The sequence below is a fragment of the Netta rufina genome (assembly GCF_964035555.1).
Source record: "Netta rufina genome assembly, chromosome: 1".
In the NCBI taxonomy this organism is placed as follows: Eukaryota; Metazoa; Chordata; class Aves; order Anseriformes; family Anatidae; genus Netta; species Netta rufina.
The window spans coordinates 21921374-21944705 of NC_140123.1; the positions used below are offsets into that span (position 1 = coordinate 21921374).

The 23332-nt window shown below is 43.2% G+C and overlaps 2 protein-coding genes across 3 annotated transcripts in view; one reads left to right on the plus strand and one right to left on the minus strand.

Moving 5' to 3' along the window:
• Positions 1-7128, minus strand: part of LNX2 (ligand of numb-protein X 2) — a 59267-nt gene extending 52139 nt beyond the window's left edge. The window contains exon 1 of one of the 2 annotated variants that reach the window (XM_084285327.1): positions 7011-7128. The gene's annotated coding sequence lies outside the window, so the exon portion shown is untranslated. The remainder of the gene's footprint in view (positions 1-7010) is intronic. The other variant, XM_084285328.1, reaches the window with a different exon arrangement.
• A 125-nt stretch (positions 7129-7253) lies between these two features.
• Positions 7254-22537, plus strand: POLR1D (RNA polymerase I and III subunit D). The gene is made up of 3 exons (XM_084297114.1): positions 7254-7401; positions 15085-15159; positions 21180-22537. Exons 1-3 carry the CDS (start codon positions 7367-7369, stop codon positions 21463-21465), a joined length of 396 nt encoding a protein of 131 aa, XP_084153240.1. The 5' UTR covers positions 7254-7366; the 3' UTR covers positions 21466-22537.
• Positions 22538-23332: the final 795 nt, after the last annotated feature.

A 23332-nucleotide genomic window follows, 5' to 3' on the forward strand; every position in this document is an offset into this window, starting at 1 on the left:
ATGTGATGCACCATCTGAAAAACAGAGTATGTGGGACAGGCATATATGGGATAGCAGCTATTCCTAACACTACTGCATTGTACTGAAGTCTCTTATCTCCTCCATTTCGATTTAACCTTAAAATTTAGCAGGTTTTCAGCTATGCATTGCCTCACCTATTAGAATAAAACATCTTTTATCCTTACCTGAGTCGGTATCGTAGCTAAACCAGGAATATTTCCTCTCTGACCCTTTGAGGCCAGAAATCACAGCATGATGTTGCCGTTACTGCATCCTAACAGCACTGGAGCGCTGTGAAATGAGTTGCCTTTGCTAAACTCGAGATTGTTATTTAAAGACAAATGATAGCTGTTGCGAGATCTGTATTGTTGCAATAATTTATAGGAAATAACATGTCAAGCTGTTTCCAAAAGTTCTTTATCAACCAGCTGGCACTTCATAATGTCACGACTCTTAGCGATGAACATTTCCTGGCTTCACAGCTTTCCAAACTTTTCAAAATATTATTTAGGAAAGTATTACACTTCCGTGGCATTTCTGCATTAGCACGGCACACATGCCTTACTGAAGAAAGAGCTATAACAGTTTCATTTCACAGCCCAGTAATCCAAAATTCTGCATTACCACTCACTTCAGTGTTAATTTTCCCATAGATTCTCTTTTTCTGCTTACAAGGCAAAGACAGCCCAGGTCAAGAGCATAGACAAGCTGTGCTGCTGATTCTCCTTTTTACAACTACTGATTCACCTTCACTTTTGCTTTACTGGAAAGTTATTTTCCCTGCAGAAAGCAGGAGAGCCACAGTCAATAGATAAGTCAGCAGCTATCAGTCAAAATGGATTTCAGAGGGGAAAAAACTCCCCACAGCTAAAAATGCAAGTATTATTTATACAGAATCATGCCCACGCTGTAAAAATACACCAAGACAGCTTGCTGCCGTACACACGGTGAAGCCTAATTCAGCTCGTCTCACTTCCAGCCACGGACACATATCACGAGCTGTAGGACATAAAAGTATCAGCACTGCACAGGCGTGCTGAGCCATCCAGCAGATAATAGGTACTGCACAGCGGTTACTTGGCAGACTAAGTAGAACGATACCTTTTTTTTTTTTTTTTTTTTTTTACAAGTGATTCAGAAAAGAAACGCATTTGGTTGGTTGTCACTGAATTCTTATGAAGCTTTGTAGTGTGCAAGTGAAGATCCAACACACACATCTTTGTAAGGCTTTCAGATAAAATGCTTGACAGGCCCACAAGTACACAAATGTATCTGCATTTTTTAGCCCCCTAGATGAGATCAATTTTACTTTCAGCACTTACAAAATACCAGAATAGTTAAGAAGCAAACCAAAATTCTGAAGGCATTCAATACTGCACAAATAGCATTTTATATTCCTTTTCTATAAGGCAAGAAGCCCTGTGATTTTCAAAGCTTCAACCTTAATTAGAAGAAGCAGTGACAGATTAGTAATGGACTATTTGTAAAAACAGTGCTGGAATGGACTTATACTGTATAATTTTTAATATAAATGGAAGAGCTAGCACAAATACAGGACTGTTTTACTAATTCATCAAGATCTGCACTTTAGGTGAGCTTCATTAGCTGCTGTCTGTAACAATAAAAGGCTGAGAAAACCCCTCTAGAACAGAAAATAAAGACAGGAAAAAGAACCTGCACAGGAGGCAATCCTAATCAACCTATTATGGAAGAAGCTTTACTTTGTAATAAAGTTCTTAAAAGTTATTTCAATTAACAATAGGGGCAGCCCCATACTGTATGAAGGATACAATTTAAGCTGTATGAACATAATGGAGTTTACAGCCTTTAAAAATGACCAGAAAGCATATAGAAGTTAGGATCTACGTGGCCCTGTGATGCATCAATCAGCTATTTCAGTCCAGCTACAAATTTTAAACTTGACAGAGAAAAAAAAATTACAACAGGAGAAAATGATGACGTGGGGCAGGGCAAGAGATCTACTAAAAAGTGTAAAGATGTATTAAGGGGTGCACTATTGAGAAATAAGTTAACTAGAGAGGTAAAAATAAGTATAAATAAGGCATCCCCTGCATGAGGTTGCAATAGGTGTTAACTTTTTTTCTGTAATTTTGAGCCTCTAAATGTGTAGAAGCAGCTTAACATCCATACTTAGGGACCTGACTTACTGCAGTCCATGAGTCTCCCATGAGTATGAACATCCCCAGAGGCCTCCCTGCACTTACTGAGGCGCTGCACCACGTGCTAGGGTTTGGCTGCTGCTCTTCACATCTCCTCCTCGGGTGGGTGAGTCACTGCCTGGCACACCAGGTAAAAACAGGCAGAAGATGGACTTTGAATGTGTTGCTCTGCACACAGGCTGTTCCTGAAGGTGGTAGAGAGCTAACTGTTGAAATCAAGATGTGGTTTGCTTAAGAGCTTGGGAGACTTGTTGGGTTTCTTGGTTTTGCTTTGTTTTTGCTGGTGTAGCAGGCAGCAATGTCAATTAGGGGAATGATTTCGATGACAGTCATAGGGAACACTTGCTGACACACCTAATTTCATCTGGGACTAACACAAGGTACACAGATAAATGCACACTCACGTTATGACAAAATAAACGCACTGACTCAAGAAGGCTCGCTGATACCAGCCAACCTTTTTTATTATTATTATTTTTATTTTTAAATGAAGACTTTGATCAGGAATGCCAACCAAAACTTGATAGGCAGAAAAATCTAGCTTCTGAAACGTTGCTTGTGTATTCAAAAAACCCACCGTGCACTGGCCCTTTCACAATAAACACAGAATTCCTGTGGCAGAACACGCCAGCTTATCCAAGCACAATGCAACAGCCACTGCAAAGAACTTTCCATAGCCTGGTTTTGGTATACAACTCAGAGACATTTTTGCCTCCATCTGTTAGCTCTGCTTGAATTTGCACTTCTGCTACATCAGATACTGCTGCTGCTGCCCCAGCGGCCTTTTTTTCTGTGTATGAATTCATAAATGAGGATTAACACCCAATCTGGAGAACAAAGAAAGCCACAGGAAAGTACGAATTTTAAACCCTCTGATATTATTTGGCCTTTCAGGGTGAAAATTTTGAATATAATACTGCATTAGCAGAGAGTTATCTGACTGCAGTCAGTAAGGATGAACCGTGCTCCTTCCTGACGATTCTCCAACCAGCCAGCCCACAGGGATGGGTAACACCAACATCCTGACAGGTTCCATGGAGCTTGAGGAAGCTCTTAGGAGATCATCAGGAAAATGCAATCCTGCAATGTTATCTCAGGGGGCTGGGATGGGGAGAGCACGCTTTGAAATCGCTCCCCCCTGTAAATAATTCCCCGATGCAGAAGCAGGTAGCTGGCCACTCATTTCCCCCTTGTGTGCTGAGCAATATTTGCCAGCACTGCACTCCCCCAGTCAACCTGACCCCAAATCCCTGCTCTGCCCTCTACAGCTACTGTTCCTTGGCCCAGATGTGTGCTCCCTTAACGCACAGCACTGTCAGCTGTGCTCTATTCCAAGCAGCACAGCAGTAGGAACAAGATAAATAAGTCTATTTCCATCCTTTTCATGATCTAAACCTACCACTTGCTGTTGTTTACTACATTTTAAAACAGGATCTCTTCGTATACTGGATATATTCCTCAGTCAGGCTGAATTTTGCTCCGCAAACAACTGTTCTTCATAACAATTCTGCACACTCCATCAAACTGTAGTTAAGCATTAGCAAATCTCTGCAAGGAAATATAAAACCACATCTTCCTCTGCAGCACGAAGGGAGAACAGCCTGGCAAACCCAGCATCCACCACTTCAGCCTAAAGTAAACCAGCTCTACAGCTCTACAGACTGACAGGCAGAAATTAACTTCGGAAACAACATTGATTTGACACTATTATAACCTCACAATCACTTTATTGACTGATTTGATCTGCTCTGCTGTAATGACAGCAAGAAAATTCGAGACATTCCTAACAACATACCAGAGATTCAGAGCAATGTCACCACTTGTTTGCTTTAAACAAAAACGAGACTGCAAATGTTGACCTAAGCTACTGCAAAGTTTCATTTTTAAAATAAAAATACATTCTACTAAACAGGTGGAAAAAAATCACTAAAATGCAAAATGTAATTTAAAATCTATTTTCATAGAATCACAGAGTCATCGAATCATTAAGGTTGGAAAAGCCCTCCAAGATCATCTAGTCCAACCATCCCCCTACCACCAATGTCACCCACTAACCCATGTCATAGGTTATCTGATTTTATACCAATCTGAATACTTAGACAAGGTTTTGTTTTCACCATTTAATGCACAACTAATAGTGAGAGACTTGGCTTGGGAGCCCTCTTTATCAGCCTTTACCAAATTTCAGAAAGGAAACTGTCCCAAGTTATTCATAAAACTCTCAGCAATTGAAATAAACAGCTAAGAACATGGAAAGGCCTGACATTTAGGTAGGTCTGTACCACCAGAAATACTTGATGAACGAAGGAGGTGCCTGCAGCACTGCAAAGCCCGCTGCAAGGATGGAGGCAGCATCCCAGTGCGTGCCAGGAGATGAAGCAATCCTCAGTCCCAAACCAGAAGTCATCACCTGTATCATCTCGCACAAAAGACAGCACAGTCAGGATGAACACACGGCAGGCTTAGCCCATGAACTTTGCGAATACGAATCCTGACCCTGAGACCATTTACATGCAGGCTTAACGTTAAGCCCAAGAACAGGCCCACTAATTCCAGGAGAAATACCTGGATGCTTACAATTAAACATATCTAAGAGGCAGATCTGTAGGGCTGGGGCCATAAGAAGCACACACCGCAACATCATTATTTTTATTGCCCCATGGGCATCGTGACATAACCGTTACATCATTAATGATGCTTAAGTGAATTTTCGTCCTCAAAAGGCTCCACAGTTCCTAAACCAACTCCATAGACCCAATAAAGCAATTAAGAAGCACAAGATTCACTGATGTCACGTTAAATCGATTCTGCAAACCAAACAAACTACGAATTTTCAAATATCAGAGACAAGCCACTGACTACATCTAATCTGTAATCAGCTTCCTCTGGTGCCTTTTACACCAGGGAGCATTTTATCACTGCATGAATGCTGTTTTCTTACTAGTTATGGCCCTTAATATCCCATAGCTCTTTAAACAAGCAGCATCTTGCTGATTTATGACATTAATTTATATTAAACTGATGTCTAATACACATCATATGCTTACCCATTTCCCTTCTGAAGTGATATTGTTGGTATTGCCTCTCCTTCACAGATGCTTTCACATATATTAAGACATCTTTTAAGAGTATAGAAAAAAATGGGAGTAAAAAAGGGGTGTATTTCAAAGTATTTTCAAGCAGACAGTTATTACTAGAAGATAACAAACTTCTGCTGTTTTTTAGTGATTCAGGCCCATAAATATGTACTGATGTCGAGGTTCAAAGGCCATTTAGCACTGGTAAAGCCTTATGACACAGAAGTTTTACTGAGGTCATGAAGGCTTCCACGAGAGCAGATGCCAAACACTGGCAAAAGCTGCCTTCAGTAGGCGTGTTTTTTAAATTAACAACTCTCTCTCTCGAGAGCTAAACTTTTCCACGCAGTCACCTGCTCGCATTCCTCTTGCAAAGACTCATCTTTAAATTGCAGCTTCTTTCATTATTTATTTATTTTTCAGGGAAGGTTTGAGTCCTGTCTTGGGAAATGGAGTTGGTTTTGCCAATCGTAGATGTGAGTCCAAGGCCATGGATTATCTCTCGTGAAGTCAGTAACCAGAGTTAGTGAGTAAGAATAGGTACAGGTGGGATTTCATTACAGAAAACCCTCATTTAAAACCATACATTTTATTTGTGTTTATTCAGAGATTCCAGTTTTAATAACTCAAGCACTTAAAACCATGACATGTCGTACATTTTTCCTTGAAAACAACATCAAAACCCTAACTGGGCACAACAGCATTCCTCACAACTCCCTGAATCTGAGGTTAATCATCTCGTACAGCACTGTCATCGGGAAACAGCGGGTTCCTCCCTCAATAAACTCATCATGCTAGGAAAGTAAATGCAAGAAGGACCCCATCAGGTCTCCTGGCCCTAGAAAGTAAGCTTGTATACCTTGTTTCCACTCGGAAATTTGTTTTAATAAAGCCGTGGCAGCATATGGTTGTAGCAGGCTGATTTACCAGGCGGTGGGGCCACTAACTGGAACCATCTGATGTTTCCCCCTAAGCCTCCTTGATCTGCTGCTGGATTGCAGCTTAGAATAAAGCACCGCGGAGCCAAGAGGAATTGGGGAGAGGAATGATAATAATAATAATAATAAAATAAATATAAAATTCAGATTGTTTGTTTAAGAGAGCCTAGCTCTGAACGATTTCCCTTTTGAACCAAAGCTCGGACACGTCTACGATTTGGGATTTATTTCCAGAGACCATCAGCCGTACCCCACAGCCACGCCGTAACAACCACTTTTACTTTGCAGGCGCGGGTTGGAAAACAAGCCCGGGCTGTCGTGTAATTAAAAAAGGAATTAAACGAAGCTCAGAAGTACTTAATAGTGGATTTCGGCAGAGGTAAACAGCCGGTGCCACGCATGGGGAGCGCGGTGGGAGAAGTCACAGGGGACAGGCGTGTTTGGCACTCCCGCAGCAATTGTTCCCTCGCCTCGCTGGCTGAATATTGAAGGCGAGACGAGCACATTTCGAGCACGCCGCCTGCAAGTTGCCAGGAGGCCGGGTTTTGGGGCTCCCCGACCGCATTTCCAGCAGCTGAAAGCCGAGAAACGGGGGGCAAAGCCGGTGCCGGGGCGGGCTGGAGGAGCCGCCAGCGACCCGGCACGGCACCAAGCCCCGCTCCGCCGCACCTCCCCTCTCTTATCCTCCAGCAGCCGAGCTCAGGAGTCCCCGAGCTGCTTTAGGACACCCCAAATTTCCCCCCCCCCCAAAAAAAAAACACCGCACTTGTTGCCTCCCCGGCTAGGCCCGGCGGCGGGGCAGCCAAGTTACTCACCGGCGGCGGCTCCTCCTGCCCGTGCCCCCGCTCCGCAGGGCGAGGGGCGAGCCCCGGGGGGGTGCTGAGGGGACCCAGCCCGCTGCCTTCACCCCCTTTTTTTCTCGCTGCACTCCCGGGGCGGTGAGGGGGGAGCCGAGGTCAGGCGGAGGAGGAGCCGCAGCCCTCCCGCAGCCGCCGGCGGCCCCCGGCGGGGAGTGGCGGCGGCGGTGGCGGTGGCGGCGGCCCCGGCTCGCACCGCCCCGGCTCCTCCTTCTCCTCCGGGGTCCTCGGCGCCGGCCTCCGCCCCGCTCCGCCCCGATACAGCTTGGTTGAGGCCGGGGCATGGCGCCCGGCTTGCTCTGAGAGCAGCCGCCATGGAGGAGGAGGAGGAGGACCCGGAGCTGGAGAGGTGAGGGAGGGAGGGAGGAGGAGGAGGAGGAGGAGGAGGGGGGGGGGGGCAGCGCCGAGATGGCGGCCGGGCTCCCCCGGGGGGGTGGGGGGGGCTCGCCTCAGCCCGGGGCCCGGCGCTGCCGAGGCCTCGTCCCTGGTCTACTAAAAACTTAAACTTTTCACAAATTCCCGTCTTGCTGGGGTAACGTGGTTCATTTTGCGATCCGTACTGTATGTGGTGTCCCCACGTAAACACTTTTGGGGTCAAAACCAAAAAGCGCATTTCTGCGCTTGAATGTTTGCTTGCAAGCAGGCCTCGCGGGCTTTGGCTTTAGGATTAGACTTCAGGTGCTTATGTTACAGGTTTGGGGGGTAATATTTCCATTATATCTGTTGAACAGGCTGCATTTTGTGTGCGTGTGCCGGCTGGTTTGTGGTGGAGCATGCTTCTGTAGCACTGAAGGGATAAGTAGAGGCTCGCTGAACTGCGCCCATGGTCCCGTCCTCTAACTTTTAAGAAAATATATCTGAGGGTGGTTAGACAAAGCCACTTGTTTCTGCTTGTATCTAGCACGTATATTGAGATGGGATAAATGTGGCACCACTGGGGTAGTAAAAAGGATAGAAAGCACAAAGCTTTCTAAGAGGCCTTTAATTCTTGGTAAGCCACTTCGGCTCTCCGATAATCAGTTAAATTATTAAACCTTCTTGCTATATATGCACGGATGCTATTTTTGTTAGTGCCATTCCAAACCTGAGCCTTTTTCATTCACAGCCTGTTGACTCTCTGCCATTTCTCCCTCGGTGCTGTCTGCCCCTGGCTGCTGTTGGCATCCTGGGGATTTGGGTGCTCAGGCAGCCCCCCGGGGTGCAGCAGGCTGCTCCAGAGTCCTCTGCTGCTGCTCTCCTTTCCAGGAACCAGATCTGAAGTTTTGTCCTGCCACATAGCTTCAAGATGATTCAGTACTCGCTTTTTCCTTTTCCCTGGCAGTGTGGTAGAAAATGAGGATGAAACTTCACAACTTAGGGAGTGACACACGGTAGGGTTTAGCTATCCTGTATCTTCAATCTGTGCTACTGTGCCGTAAGAGTTGAGGTGGCTCCATGCACACCATATAACCCGTGTAGTGTACCAGATAACTATCACTTTCTGTCCTGGTTCTGCCTACCATCAGATAGTTCCTTTTTCATACCCTCAGCATTCACAACTCCTTTTTGCTACTAGCACGCTGACTTCAATTCATGCTACGTGCGTTTAGATGTCGTGCTTGGGTACTTATTGCTCTAAAATGTTTCTCCAGGCAGTCTTCAATAGTCAGGAGCAGACCTTTCTTTATCCTGTGGTTGGCAGACATTACTGCATCTCCCTATGCAGAGTCTGTTTTGCCCATCACAATAATTACTGTGCGGTCTCCCTGTCCTTATCTCAACCCTCGACCCCTTTGCATCATATTTTCTCCCCATTCCTCTTTGAGGAGGGGGAGTGAGAGAGCAGTTGTGGTGGAGCTCGGCCGCCCACCCAAGTAAAACCACCACACCATACTCTCGGGTCAGTAGCACAGCAGTGCTAGCTAGGTTTCATAATTTGTCGGCTTTTTATTTATTTTTTTATTTTATAAATTTCATAATTTATAATATGGCTTTAGTCTAAAAAAAAAATGGCACTTCTGTAGCCACAGCGTTAACTTTGCTTTACTGTTTCAAAATGTTTTTCTTTGGAGTATTTTCAGTAGTCTGTCTGTGGACTTCTTATTTAATCTATGGAGGGGAGTGGTGGAAGTGTAACTGTTTTTGTGCGTGCTTTTTTGGGTGTGAATTTTGTGTCTCAGCATTCCAAACAGTGATGTGCTAGGAGAAACCAGTTGTCCTACTTTTTTTTTTTTTTTTTTTTTTTTTTTGCGATCATCTAAGGAGAGGTGTTTTCATCCTACTTGCTCTATCCTGTCCTTACTGCCGGGTTTCCCTGCTGTTATTGCATCTGACTCATGCTTGATCTTGTGTTTGGTGCTTTCTTCACTTTAATAGGGGTGGTAGTCACTGCTGAAGGTGAATACTGACTTGGAAGTTACCGTGAGACTGTTGCATGCTATGGATTTAAATACTCAAAAAACCTAAGGCCAAGTTGGATGGGGCTTTGGGCAACTTGGCCTAGTGGGAGGTGGCCCTGCCCATGGCAGGAGGTTGAAATGCGATGGTCTTTAAGGTCCTTTCCAACCCAAACCATTCTGTGATTCTGAAAAACTGAAATATCATGAGTGTCTAAAATATTCTTATTTGCTACATTTCCCTGAGTTATTTCCTCTCCTCCATCTCTCCCAATAACCTTTGTTGGAAGCATGAACTGGCATTTTTCCCGTAAACTTGCTGGTACATCAGTGAAGATCTCGAACATAAGGGTGAATTATTAGCTACCCAAAGAAAATTCTAGGGTGAACTGTTAATATATAATTAATGCTGTTGGTAAGATATGTGATCCAGGAGGAAGGGAATTACAAATCATCTCCTAGGAACTATTTACTTGGTTTCCCATGCAAGGATGTGTACTTGGTTTCCTATGCAATTTCTATTAAATATCTGCGCTTTTTTATGTTCCCCTTCCTAAATTGTCTTTGCGCTCGGTGTCTCGTGTTTCCAGCACATCTCCTTTATATTCTCAGAGAAATTTTGTGTTTTACCATGTATCCACATTCTTCCATAATCAGTTTTATCTCATCAGCTATAAATATTTCGCAACCTTAAATATCATGCTTTATTAGAATTGCCTACCAAGCTTGCTTGGAGCATCATTTACTTAGAAATAAGCATTTTCTAAGGAGATACCGTACTAAATTCCAAGGAAAGCTATTGCTTGGTGTTGTAACGAGAAGCCTTTTGCTGAAAATTGATAGCCTAATATTTTGCAGCACAGATGTCCCAGTTACACTTCTTAACAAGTAGGCTTTGCCCCTTGGAGGAATTAAATGAGAGCTCTAACTATTCTTACTATTGGCTTTTAAAATCTAGGTGTCGTAATTGTGTTTGTCGTTCTTTCCCATCTTAACGGGAAAAAGTCGTCTGCAAGCTAAAATCGTAGTTTGAGCTGAGTGGTATCCTCACTGCTCGAGCTGTTGAGAAAATCAGCGCAGAAGTGTCCTGGAAATAGCACTTTGGGGACTGACAGCCAGAATATTTAAGAAGTGAGACTCCTGATCCACAAAAGACGTGAGCATTAACGTGCCTGCTATGGAGTGCCTTTCCTCTGAACACACGTTAAGAAGTTTGTGGCATATTTGTGCCTTCTTTATTCTTCCTTCTTTATTCTTGCTTGCGGTATTCTGGCTTAAGCTTTTCTTTTGACATCCCTTTTCATCAAATTTCCTAGTAAGTGTGCAAAGATGGGACAAAGCAGCTCCTAGGAGTTGATTGCAAATAGCACTCCTCTATTTTAGGAGGCAATATCTTCAGACCTTTGTCTGATTGCAGGTCTTGATATTATTTGGATGTAACCAGCACTCCAACATCCGCTTCTATTGCGTGGTCAAATATATAGAAGTCGGCATAAAACCACGTTGAGAAAATAAGTTTTTTTTTAAGAAAACTGCTCATTTTTCCTGGGCTGGCAGCTAGGTGTCAGGACCAGGAGCCTCAGGAGGTAGGTTTCAGTGCTCAGGGGTTTGGGGGATGGTGCCTTCCTGCTCGTTGCTGTGTGCATTTCAGTAGCTGATTGCATGCTATGAAGCAAGTCCCGTAGCTCTATTGCCATCCCAGTTCTCACTGGGATTGGGATCTTTAATGAGATGATGGCATGGGCGGAGGTGCAGGGCTTGGTAGGTATGAGCTAAAAGCTCCTGGGCACACCCACGTAGGAGCTCAGAGGGACAAAGGCAGGTGGGGGAGCCCAGATAATGAGCGGGGCTGATCCAGGCCCACCCTTGGACCATCAGCCCACCAGGGACACCTCTCCCCAGACCCTGAGGATCTCAGGGGCACCACAAGAGGCAGGAAGCCAGGGTAAGGACCAGGAGGAATGACCAGCACCTCCGGGCCCCTCCCTGGGTGCTCAGCATCCCGCTGTCACACCCCTCAGGATGACTCAGTGCTGAGCCACCACCAGGAGGGACCTCGGGGTGCTGCTGCTGGGGGTGTGGGGCACCCCAGGAGATGCAGGGGAAGGAGCATTTGGAGATTGCACAACGCCCATTATGGGATGTTTGGGGAAGGAACCACAGGCAGGGAAAGGGCTGGATGTAGGTGATTTGGGGAGGAGCAAAAGTGGGAAAACAGGAGTCAGGGGATGGAAAGGGCTGGGCACCTGCAAACAGGCTGCTGGTGGGGACGTGCTTGTCTGGCCGTGCCCCGTGCCTGCTCAGCACAGGTTGTCCTGTTTCTTGTTACATTCCTTTCAAATTTTTTCTTGTCTGGCCTCTATTTTGCATTTGTTCTTTCAGAAAAATGATAAAGTCCTGTCCCTGAATGAAGAAGGGAAAACAGATACGATTTTTGCCCAACATCAGAGCCTTTAACATTCTCCCATTCTTTGGGCCCAGGCACTTGTGATGCGAGTTGTTAGGGTTATGAAATGGGACTTTTGCCTGTAACCTTGGAATATGGAGGAAGAAATCTCATCCCACAGAAATGTAAATAATTCTTGGACCATACTAATGGAGAAAAAAAATATATATGTATGTATATACACATATCTTCATGCTACTGTATTTTGTTTTTTAGCAGAGCCTGATTGCTCGGAAGGGATTGCCACGGCCAGTTTTAAGTGGTGCTTGCTCTCCTTGCCATGAAAGATGCCAGAATGATGACAGTGCTCTCAAATGTGCCCCTGCCCTTAATTTTCGTTCCTGTTTTCCCTCCGCTTGGGTTTTTCTCATGTGAAAGTTGTGTGTTGTGTTCCCTTTGCTTATGTTGCTCTTCTTGGATCTGAATCAGGCGGCTGCAGGAATGTTTGAGTTGTAACCGAGCTGTACAAATGAAGACAGCGAGGAATGCTGAGTCCCAGGAGGCCTTTAAAAGCAAATGTGACCCCGTTTGCATAGCTTTTAAGATTTTGACTGACTTGTGCAGCGAATGTAAGTTCAGCCAGTGGAAATGCGTTGTTTCAGAGATTATCTGAGCAGTTTTTCCCCTTTGTCTGTGCAAGTCCAGAGGGCTTTGTACAGATGCAGTGATTAGTAGTAATGTTAAAAGACCATTATCAGGAAACAACTGCTGATAAGAAAGGAGGATTTTCGCTTGCTAAGGTGGATGCCAAGTCAGCCTGCTCTGTGATACAAACATTGCAAAAATAACGTCTCGAATAACTTAAGAATTATAAGCCATAAAGTTATAGAACTGATGTCACCATATTAATTTATTCTGATGGTTCCCGTAAAGTTGAACTGTAGCTGTTTAAAATGTTTTCCTAGTGTTTTATGGCTCAAATCTTTTGGTTTATGATTTCGTTTATAAAATAGTGACAGATATAGCGGCTTTTAATCTGACTGCTTTACAGATCTCTTACAGCAGAATCAGAAAGTCTGGTAACCATGGTAGAAAAAGCTAGGTGGATTATTTTTTTTTCCTCCTCTTTCCTGCCTTTTGTCTGGTATTTCTGTTTGAAGGCTCAGGAGAAGTTTTCAAGAGGCTGCGTGCTCCTGCCGTGCCCACTGCTACCTGAACTAGTTTGTAAATTCTGGGTCTGGACAGTAAAATATTAGCTCGATTTCTCCAAGACCTGTGTAGGTAACATCTCCCACGTTCCAGTGACAGAGCCTGTGTTTCTGGCACATGTTGGGGAATTGCTGTGCCACATATCCCACTGCCTGGGGAGGCAGCAGTACCTGGCTGGGCTGATAAAGCAGTACTTAGCCTGCAGGTAACTCTTAACAAATGAAAGCTTACCTGTGCAAATGCTCAATTTTGTGAATGACTGGAGATGTAAAATGTCCTGGCATTGGGATGAATGCTTAAAAAAGGAATTGAAGTATCCCAAGCAGAGCTGAGATCATAGTAATAACCTCAGAGACACTTCTGAAAGGAACCTTAAACCGATGTGCCATTAGATTAGAGAATGGAGAAATAATGATAACATTTTAGTGCATTTCTCTTCTGTCGTTTCTGTGGATGCTTTCTTTTTTTCAAAGCCCTTCAAATGCAAACTATCCAAGAAGTTACAATCTGTGAGCATCTGCACATCTGCCTGGCATAGATTTCACTTCTGGCTGGAATGGTTTCCCCCTGAAACCAAGGGATATATACACAGAATATATTCTCGTGTTAAGACCATTAACTGGAGAGGGTTAGATCTTGACTGACAGATGTAAGCTGCTGGGTAACAGCATAAAGTTTTCTCATTAGCTACTGACAGAAATTCTGTACTGTTCGTGTTCATGCCCTGCTACACAAGTGTAGTGTATGCAATTAAAGCTAAGACCTCTGGTGTTTTCTGTGCAGATGTAGAAATGGTAATAAATGACTGCTGGTTGTTTAGAGCCCAGCATTATCTCCTTAGGTCTTCACGTGGCCCTGCTATGTAAACTGCTTGCTTTTCTTCTGCTCCTTCCATTAAATGATGAGCCTTGGCTTCTCTAGTCTCAATGTTGGCTTGACACCAGGATCAATACTCAGTTGTTGTTTTTTGTAATCTTGTGGCACAGCAGCAAAACCCTGCTATGCTAATAACACCGTGACACGATGGGATGCGACTTCCTTCAGGTTGAAAGCTGTTGCCTGCTACCTTTCTGCATTATCAAGATGCTGGCAGTCCTGCTCACGGAGCCTGAACACCAGTAGCCCTCGTGGCACATCACAGCTGGGAGAGCAAAGCGACGCGTGCCCCCCTCCGTCACCCCCTGCTTTCCATTCCCTGAGCCTTCAATCTTACCCATGTCAGTGTTAACGCTGAGCTTCGTGTCCTGGGTTTAGAGCCAGGTGCAGAGCTTCCCTTTTCTGTCTTGCAATTCCTGTTGCTTGACGTGTATAGTTGCTTACAGTTAACTAACCTAATTGTCAGCTTCCGCGTTCAATTCCTATAATAAATGGCTGCCATTATCTGCTTATTGGTTTTCCCATTAACTTCAACCACATACTGTAGAGGAGTTATTAAAGTTTTACTTGAGATTGAAATTAATGTCTAAAGAGAACTGAAAGACCAACATGGTAGGAATTATCTACAATTTGCATAGTTTACTCTCAGACTTTTTAAGTGAGCACAGTTATTTAATTGCTTTCATGTGAGTGTGGCTGTTTTTGTTTTTGTTTTTTATAGAAGATCCTGGTAATGTAGTCATTTTGAACGACAGTGCTTCGTAACCACAGAGATGAGCTTCTTTCTTCCCATGTTAAACCAAAGCTAGGGCAGTTTAACTACTGGTGGATGCAGTGGTAGAAGTTCTGTCAACTGACTGCTTGGTAGTTTGCTACTGTTGTTGGGCTGTGCTCAGAATAGATCTGCTGTGGTTGAAGGACTTTAGGAAGAACCTAAATGATAGCAAGGGAGAGCATTCCCCAAAAGCACAGGGATTGTGCTTTTCAGTGTAGTGTACCAGTGTTGCACACTTTATTTCTACTCTCCAATGAAAATTAGTATCACAATTGTTGTATTTGCAACGTTTCCTCTTTATTCCCTGTAATGAATTAAGCAATTGGTTCTCCACGTTATTTATTTAAGTGCGTAAAGTGGCAAGTTCTTGTTTTCCTCAAGTGCTAACTTTTTTCCTCTTCTCATGTTTAGGAAGGCTGTGGAAGAGTTGCTTAAAGAAGCAAAACGTGGGAGAACCAGAGCTGAAACAATGGGAGCGATGGGTTGGTAAGTTGTGCCAAGAGGAAATGAATTCTACGACCAATGCCAAAGTAAATTTTGCATTTAATGGGTGACAGAAGTCTTTGCATTTTAACTTGCGTTGTGTTTAAATAATTTGTCTTCATCCAGGTATTAATTTGTCTGGGTAAAAATTTGACTCCAGATAAGAAAGAAGTTGAAGAGAATTCTGCCTGCATAAAATTGCTTGACCAAATGTGTTGAAGGCAAAGCAATTGAGAACTAACGTGCTGAGTAGAGTCGTTCATCTCACAATTATGTATATGACTGATAAGAAGCATCCCAAAACCAAGGATGTTCACACAAGTAGTGCACCAATTCATTCTGTTAAACTCATTTGTGGATAAGGTCTGGCTTCTTTCACCAGCAGTATTACAAGATAAGCCTGTGCTCTTTATGAAGTTCTCAGCTGATTTCTCAGTTATGTTTGTTTTAGTAGCTCTGAAAAGATGAAATTGGTGTCTTGCTCTAAAAAGTTAATCTTTTATATTTTTTAAGCAAGACTTGAGGGATCTTTTTGTGTATATTTTACCCAGGATTTCTGCTAGGGATACAATTTATACCCTTTATGTGAAAATAATTAAATTGGTTTAATCTCCTAGAGTGCTTACAGCTGTACTGATGCAGCATGCCTTTTCTCTGCAAGCCTTGCAAAATGGCCAGGTAAACCAATGCAGATAATCAGCATCATGAAGTGTTGTGTGTGACCTCTTACTGAGCATTTGCAAGGTAATTCCAGGTGTGGAAACCAAAAATTTCTGCTGGAAGATACCCAGGTGTCCCTGTGCAACTTCTCTGCCACTTGGGCAGTCTGCAATACTTTCCAGGAGCACGTATGGGTTTCTGCTCCCAGCTATTTTTTATTCCCTGTCTGTGCAGGAGCAGTGGTCCCACTCAGCTGGCTGTGATGGGATAAAGATGTAGAAGAAGAGATGGCCGAGAAGGCTTCAGGAAGAGAAAGGTGGTTGACATGGGGATTTGGAAAAGTGATATTATGAACTGAGACTGTTGAAGTAAGGATCCTTTTAACTGCAGAGGAACATGAGAATAGCTGTACTGGCTCAAAGGTGGGATCCATCCAACTCTGTCTCTGTCAGGGGGCAATAGCCTAGGAAGTGGAGTAAGAAGAGTACAAGGAAATAACCTTACTTACTCAAACTACAAGTACAGAATCATAGAATGGTTTGGATTGGAAGGGATCTGGAAGACTGTCTAGTCCCAACCCCCTGCCATGGGCAGGGACACCTCCCACCACACCAGGTTGCCCAAAGCCCCATCCAGCCTGGCCTTGAGCACCTCCAGGGATGGGGCATCCACAGCTTCTCTGGGCAACATAGATTCCAACCTCTCAGAGCAGGGTGAAGGTAAAAGGTGAAGGTTACACTTCTGTGGGTGTAAGCAGAAGGTAAGGGATCCCCAGCCATTTACTACAGCTCCTTCTTCTGTGTGACTTCTGTGGTGCCGTGACAATTTATGGCTGAAATTTTGCCACCAGAGATCATCACCTACTTGACTAAAGCACGGTTTTAACAGGTAAAACTGAAAGCCTCCGTTGCTTGCCAAACTCAGAATGCTTACAGGTGTGTTTCATGAGGACTTGTGGGATCTCCTCAACCCTTTGTCAGAGGAGGGCTGGGGAGGAGAGATGCATAAACCCTGGAAAAGTACTATAAGGCCATCAATCCTGTATTGGCTTTAGGTAGAGAAAGTAACTTGACCTGTGAAAAGTGGTTTGTTTTGACATCTTTCTTTGGATCTTTCTTTGGGTGAGGAGAGGCAGAGGCTGCTACTGCTCATACTTCGCAGATTCCAGTTTGTGTTGCTCTCCAGCAGCAGTTGATGCTGCAAAATATGTCTGGAGTCAGTGGTATTTGACAGGAATTAGTTAATAAAGGGAGGTGTGTGGGAAGGTGTCATTCACAGGGAGCTATATTGTGCGTGCCATAACAAAGAGTGGAGTCTCCTGGTGGGTGTTGATGGCAGCAAAACCTTCTCCAGCAAACCTCTGAACGCTGTTCTGGGACTGCTTTCAGGTTCATGCCACTGCTCCGTTGTTTTCCAGAGTGATTAATTCTCCATAGCTCGAGTGCACAGCTTGAAGAAGTTCCCCACGCATCCCTGCCTAGCTTTTTGCAGTCCTGTCTCATGAGATGGATAGTCAGCTGCTCTTTGGGCTTGTACTGCAAACACAAACATCGCAGAGCTGACAGTCACGTACCAGGTGGTCATCCTTCAGCCCATGGTCTCCAACATAGAGATTCAGACTTGAAATACAGAACAGTGTTGGTGGTATTTATTTTTTTTTTCCAGTTTGGCAATGTTTTTGCCAGTGTTACATTATCTTACAAGCTTGCTGTGGACGGCATGGGTAGATGCTGCAACCAGGTAGCAAGTGAGCTAGGGCTGAACTAAACATAGTCTTTTCTGCTTTACTTTAAAAGCTTACCCAAAATAAGCTGTAGAAAACAGCATATTTTCACAGAATCACAGAATCACAGAATCACAGAATTTCTAGGTTGGAAGAGACCTCAAGGTCATCGAGTCCAACCTCCAACCTAACGCTAACAGCCCTCCACTAAACCATATCCCTAAGCTCTACATCTAAACGTCTTTTGAAGACTTCCAGGGATGGTGACTCCACCACTTCCCTGGGCAGCCTGTTCCAATGAATGAATTTTAGGACGGTTTGTTCAGCTCTGCGTTGTCAGAGCAGATGAAGTTGCAAACAACAGATAAATGTTAGAAGCATTAAATTACTCATAGTCCTATTTCTTTCAAAGCACTCCTAAAATTGCTCTCATGCCTATAGATGGTTTTCTGTTCAATACTGAACCTGCTGGTCAGAAGCACTGCAGAATGTGAAATGAGGAGGGTGAGGCAGAAAGCCTTGAGAGCATGGGAGCTGCGATACGCTGTGTTGTGTCTCGTCTTTGCATGGATGTTGCATCGCTAGGCAGGCACTGCAGTGTGATTCCGCTTCATCTTTTTCCTGTGGATGTCAGGAGCAGGAGGAAGGAGGTACAGAGACTGCAAAGCGAGTATGGTAAAGCAGAGTGATCACAGCACAGGTTTCCATGCATTGCTGTGCCAGCCGCTCACTTGGCAAAACAACCTGTAGCTGCTTTTTGTGCCTTCACCTGTTATTCTGCTAAATACCATGTTTTCCGTGGCAGTTTGGAAGTGCTGGAAATGTAAGTAGTAAACCGTTTCCTGGAAAGATCTGATATGCTCTGCGTGCCGAGGCTGACAGTGCCAGCCCTGTGTGACATGCTCAAAGACTGGTTCATGGCTCTGTTCGCCAGTGTCTTCACAGTGTCAGCGAGTTCTTCTGATAAAAAGCCTTAATGTGCACTGCTGTGCTGAAATACAGTGCCAAACCTGGTGGCAGGCATTGCTGGAGAGTAAAAGGGCTGACATTTTAAGTCCACTTCTGTGCAGCACAAGTGGGATTAAGCGTTGATTTGTGTGTGCAAGAATGGTTTCTGTTTATTTTTCTTGCTCAAATTGGAGAGTTGGCATTTCATCATTAGACAGCAGAGAAACTTTGGGGTAGGGGGCTGTGTTTGGAGGAAGAAGGGGTTCTACATGGAAAAATAGCTTTTTAGATTGTCCAAACATGCAAAACAAAGAGAATTATTACACTGAATGAAAAAGTTGCTCCAAAACTGGAGTCAGTTTTGTAAGCTAGATTGCTTCAGAGCTGCAGGTAGGCTGCTTTCTTTGGCCGTGCCTGCAGTTCTGCTTCAGGCACACTTGAGTTGGAAACGGTAATGCTCTCCTAACATGTCTTCTGAAAACAAACAAGGCATTTGCACTCTGTCGTGTGGAACTGTTCACTGGTGTGCAGATTGTGATTCACCTTGCATAGGCTGAGCTTTTTTTGCAGTTTTTCAGAATTCACATTGAGGGCACAGCTGTTGGTGAACAATCTCAGGATCCATCTCAGGATCAGACCTACAGCAAGCCAAAGGCTTGTCTTCAGGGAAGTGAGCTATAGAAGTATCCTAAGTTTTTCTCGCCACTGGAAATGCTGAAAAAGGCATCAATGAATTTAATACAGTTCTCTTTGAATCCTCACAGCTCCAGATATGCCACATACACATGAAAGCATTATGAATTTGTGCGTGTGCATGTGTAATGTAGCGGGTGTGCCGTACATCTCATTTCCCTTCAAGACTGAAAGGCAGAATTTGCTTTGCTGAAGTCTGAAGTCAATAAAACCAAGGACTGACGTTTCTCTTCGGTGCTGTGACTTATTGCTGCTCCCTGAAAACCCGGGGGCTCGCTTTTATTGCTGTGTGATAGTGAATTAATGACGTCTCTTAGCTGACTCTGAAGCCCTGCATTTCTCATCAGTTTTCATTCTCAGTATAGCTCAGGCAGCGCTCGTAGTGCCAAAAAGAAATAAATACTTCAGCAAGGTGGATTTATTTAGGGCAGATTGTCTCATTCTGGTGCTATATATATAAGTGCTTAATCAATACATTAGCTTTTAAGAAAAAGCAAGAGGAAGAATACGAATGTAAAATAGTTTGTACCTGGATCCATCCTAGGGAAAGTTGGGCTCCTTGCTTGGAAATGTTGAGGTACAACAGCGTAATGCTGGCCTATGACATACAGAGGACTTAAATGGTGACTGTTTTGTGTTGTCTCGAGTGCAGCCTGTGCCGTGGCATTTTCATTGCCACGTTCATAGCTGGTGTAGCTTGAAATGGAAACCCTATTCTACTGACAAATGTTAGCTGTGCACTTTCACTCAGAAATAGAGCTAATGCATGATTGCCTCCCTAGTTTACAAAAAACCATCTGTACAGAACATCTACTTTTTTTAATTTGATTTTTTTTTAACCTGGGTTTGAGTAAAACACTGTAGATTTATATGCAGGAAGTTTACAAACAGTAATTATGCTATAGAAATATCAAGAAATACATAGCAGAAATAAAACAGTGTGTCTGCTTGGTGTATGTTTCTAAAATGACCAACTTCTTGGAGGATTTATAACAAGAACAATTATCACTAATGCTTAATAAGTAGATCTGAAGTAAATTCCATGTACAGTTCAATGTCATGAAGTATGCTATTTTCTTCTTTTTCTGCTTAGTCTGGTTATTCAGAGGTACTGTGATCTCCAACATCTCTGCTTTTTTTGAGCAATCCCTTAGGTCCTATACTAGCAGGCAAACTCACAGTAGCTCCCACAATAAACGAATTTTTCGGAATGATTTTGGCTTCCTGAAGGAATGTATTCACACTTCTGTTATTTTCATTCCATTCCCTAAGAGATGATAAATTGGGAGTAACTAGTACAACTGGTAACAACAGGATAAATGTAACACGCTGTAATTGTTTACTAAGAGGAGCTGATAAATTACATGCAAAAGCATTAAGCTGCAAGAGGGGAAAGTCAGAAACAACAAAAAGAAGTTTAATCAAGTATCCTTTCTATTAAAGAAAAAGGGTTTTATTTGGTGGTTGCTAAACATAGGTTAAAATTGGTATGCCTCCTTTGATTTATTACTACAGTTGTTTGGGTTCTTCATGCAAGTGTATCCTTTACTTTATGAGTATCTCAGTTCATTAAATAATCTATTATGGTCAGCACTGTGGTCATGTTCACCATTCTCATATGACTCAGAATGTGTTATTAAATATTTGATTCCTGAATAGCAAAGTTAAGCACCGACAAACTTAAAATATATCGTCACTTTACACAGAGTGAGTTAACCATGAGTCTCACCTTACCTGCTTCTCCCTGCACGCTGCCTTGTGAAAATCACGTGAACTTTCACTCCGTTAAAGTAAAATAATTTTTATCCTATAAGGAGTAAGATAAAAGGAGAATGAAGACAACCTTGAGCATATCTTTCTGTACTGAGAGTTTACACTAGGTGGCATGCAAGGAAAGCCAAAAACACAAAACTGTCTTAAAATTATTGAAGTTAAACTCTCACATTTCTTTCAGGATGTTTTTATCCCGTATTTTGATTACTCTTAAATGTCTTTACAGGTTGAAATGTCCTCTTGCTGGTGCAAATAAAAGATTTCTTATTAATACCATCAAAAACACGTTACCATCTCAAAAAGAACAAGACCAAGAACGTGAGCAAAGGGAAGTCAGTAAGGAGCCGGAGCCAAACAAAAGCAGGAAAGAAGAAAAACCAAAGAAACGCAGAATTCATCCGTACACACCCAGCTTTCAGTCCAGAAGGAGAGTCAGCTACTCTCCTCCTAGGCACCGAAACAGGAACCAGCACACAAAGGATAAGTATGAAAAGCGATCTAGCAAACGATGAGGAGAGATGGGTATGTGCTGTTACAAGCCAAGAAATGTCATTAGACGTCAGACTGCAGGGACGTTAGTTTTTTTCCAGAAAGAGATGCTGTTCAGAATTGATTTTTGAACCGAGTTGCTTGTGTGAGAAGTAGCTAGAGGTAGTTTTATAAAACGTTTCTTCGGGACCTTTAAGAGAAGAGCAAAGTGCAGCATAAATCTTTCAGTTGTCTGAGAACAGACATTCCCTTCCCGTTGCTCCTTTCCTCACTCCCCTTCTGACTAAGCTTAGGGTCTTGGTAATGGAGCGTGATACGTGCGTCACTGTCCAATACAACTTCTTTAGTCATGTCACCCTTTTGGAAATAAATTTAACTTAAGCAGAAGTCTATTTATTGTGTAAAGTTGGCAGAACTTATTTTTGCTGCTTAACCAATGAAGAAGTTTTGCTTGTTTGGGTTAGTTTAGTTTTACAGGATCTGGAAGAAGGGAAGACTGGTCAATGCACATCTATTTTGTATAGCATGTAAGAGTTTGGTTTCTTTAGTATAAAAAGAACAAATTTAAAATGGGCTATGCTGGTTTTACTTTTCAGGAGGAGCTACCAGGAAATACCAACTTTGCGTGTAGTATATTCACAATTTTGTCACAGATAACATTAAACGTTACCCCTAAGAAGCCATAACTGCAATAATTGTCTCTGTTTAGACTTCCCTCTGTAAGGAACTAGTTTGAACAGTCTGTTGTCATGGTGCTTTCAAAACAATCCTTGAAGACAATTATCATGTTTTTGTCCACTGCTATGAAGTTTCCAAGTAAACGTGTAATACTAGAAATGCAGCGGAGATACTTAAACACAATCAAATGCTCACTTCCCAAACCTATGTGACGATTTTGTAGCGGTACACTTCTTAAACGTGTGACCTCGAGCACATATAATCCACATCAGCATACTCTGTCCTTTTTTTTTCTGTTTATGTTATGATAACAAACTTCTGTGTGAAATATTTTGTATTTCGGTGTTCTCAGAAGTGACTGTTTTGAACGTAGGTTTCAGTTTTTACGTGTGTTGACAATAAAATCCGAAATGTTCATTAAAAGTGTTTTGTGGTTTTTGTTTTTGTTTTGCTTTTAATGGGTTTCTTATCTGAATCGTGTCTCTGTCGTCTAACAGAAAAGGAGGAGCACTACATGGTCCTTCAATGCTGTGTCAGGGCAAGAGTGCCACCTATAGGCACAGCTCTACCTCGTCTTGCTATACTTACCTGTCGTCTCTCGTGGGAAGATCGTGTGAGCTAGGAGATGTGGAGACCAAAGTGGAGATTGCTGTGACTGAATTTTGATCTAGCAGCGGAGAATTACTCTTCTGAATAATGGGGAGGTAGTTAAACTGGTGGTGAGGCCAGCAGTGGCTGCCAGGCTCATTATCCAGGGAAGTGGGATACTTCGACATTTCCACTGAAGAGCGAAGCTATTTTTCTCTATTTCCCTGCAGGAACTATAGCACTACATTAGAAGTCCCACCCTCTCAGAAATTTTCCAATGATTTAAGTGGGACCAAAGAAGAAGTAGCATCTTCGGAAAATTTAGGGCTATCTTTGATTTAAATAAACAGGTGTCATTTGTAGTCCTTGTTTTACTGGACATTGCTTGTTTTCTCCTCAATAATTTTATCTGAAGGATTGCACTTACAGTTCCAGCCAGCTTCTGCTGCAATGTCAGTGCTGGCATATGTGGCTTTGCAGTGGCAAATTCCTTTCCCTATTTTGAATGTGTGCATTCAAAACTAACCTGGCTATTTGATAGACAGTGCTTCCAATGCTGTTCTAGAGGATTTGAAACGACCTAAACCAGACAGATAAAAAACATGTCTTCATCAGCAGAGGTAG

Coding starts and splice junctions, on each gene's coding strand:
- POLR1D (XM_084297114.1), top strand. CDS start 7,367: ATGGAGGAGGAGGAGGAGGACCCGGAGCTGGAGAG. Junction 7,402..15,084: donor GAGGACCCGGAGCTGGAGAG/GTGAGGGAGGGA, acceptor TCTCATGTTTAG/GAAGGCTGTGGAAGAGTTGC. Junction 15,160..21,179: donor ACAATGGGAGCGATGGGTTG/GTAAGTTGTGCC, acceptor ATGTCTTTACAG/GTTGAAATGTCCTCTTGCTG.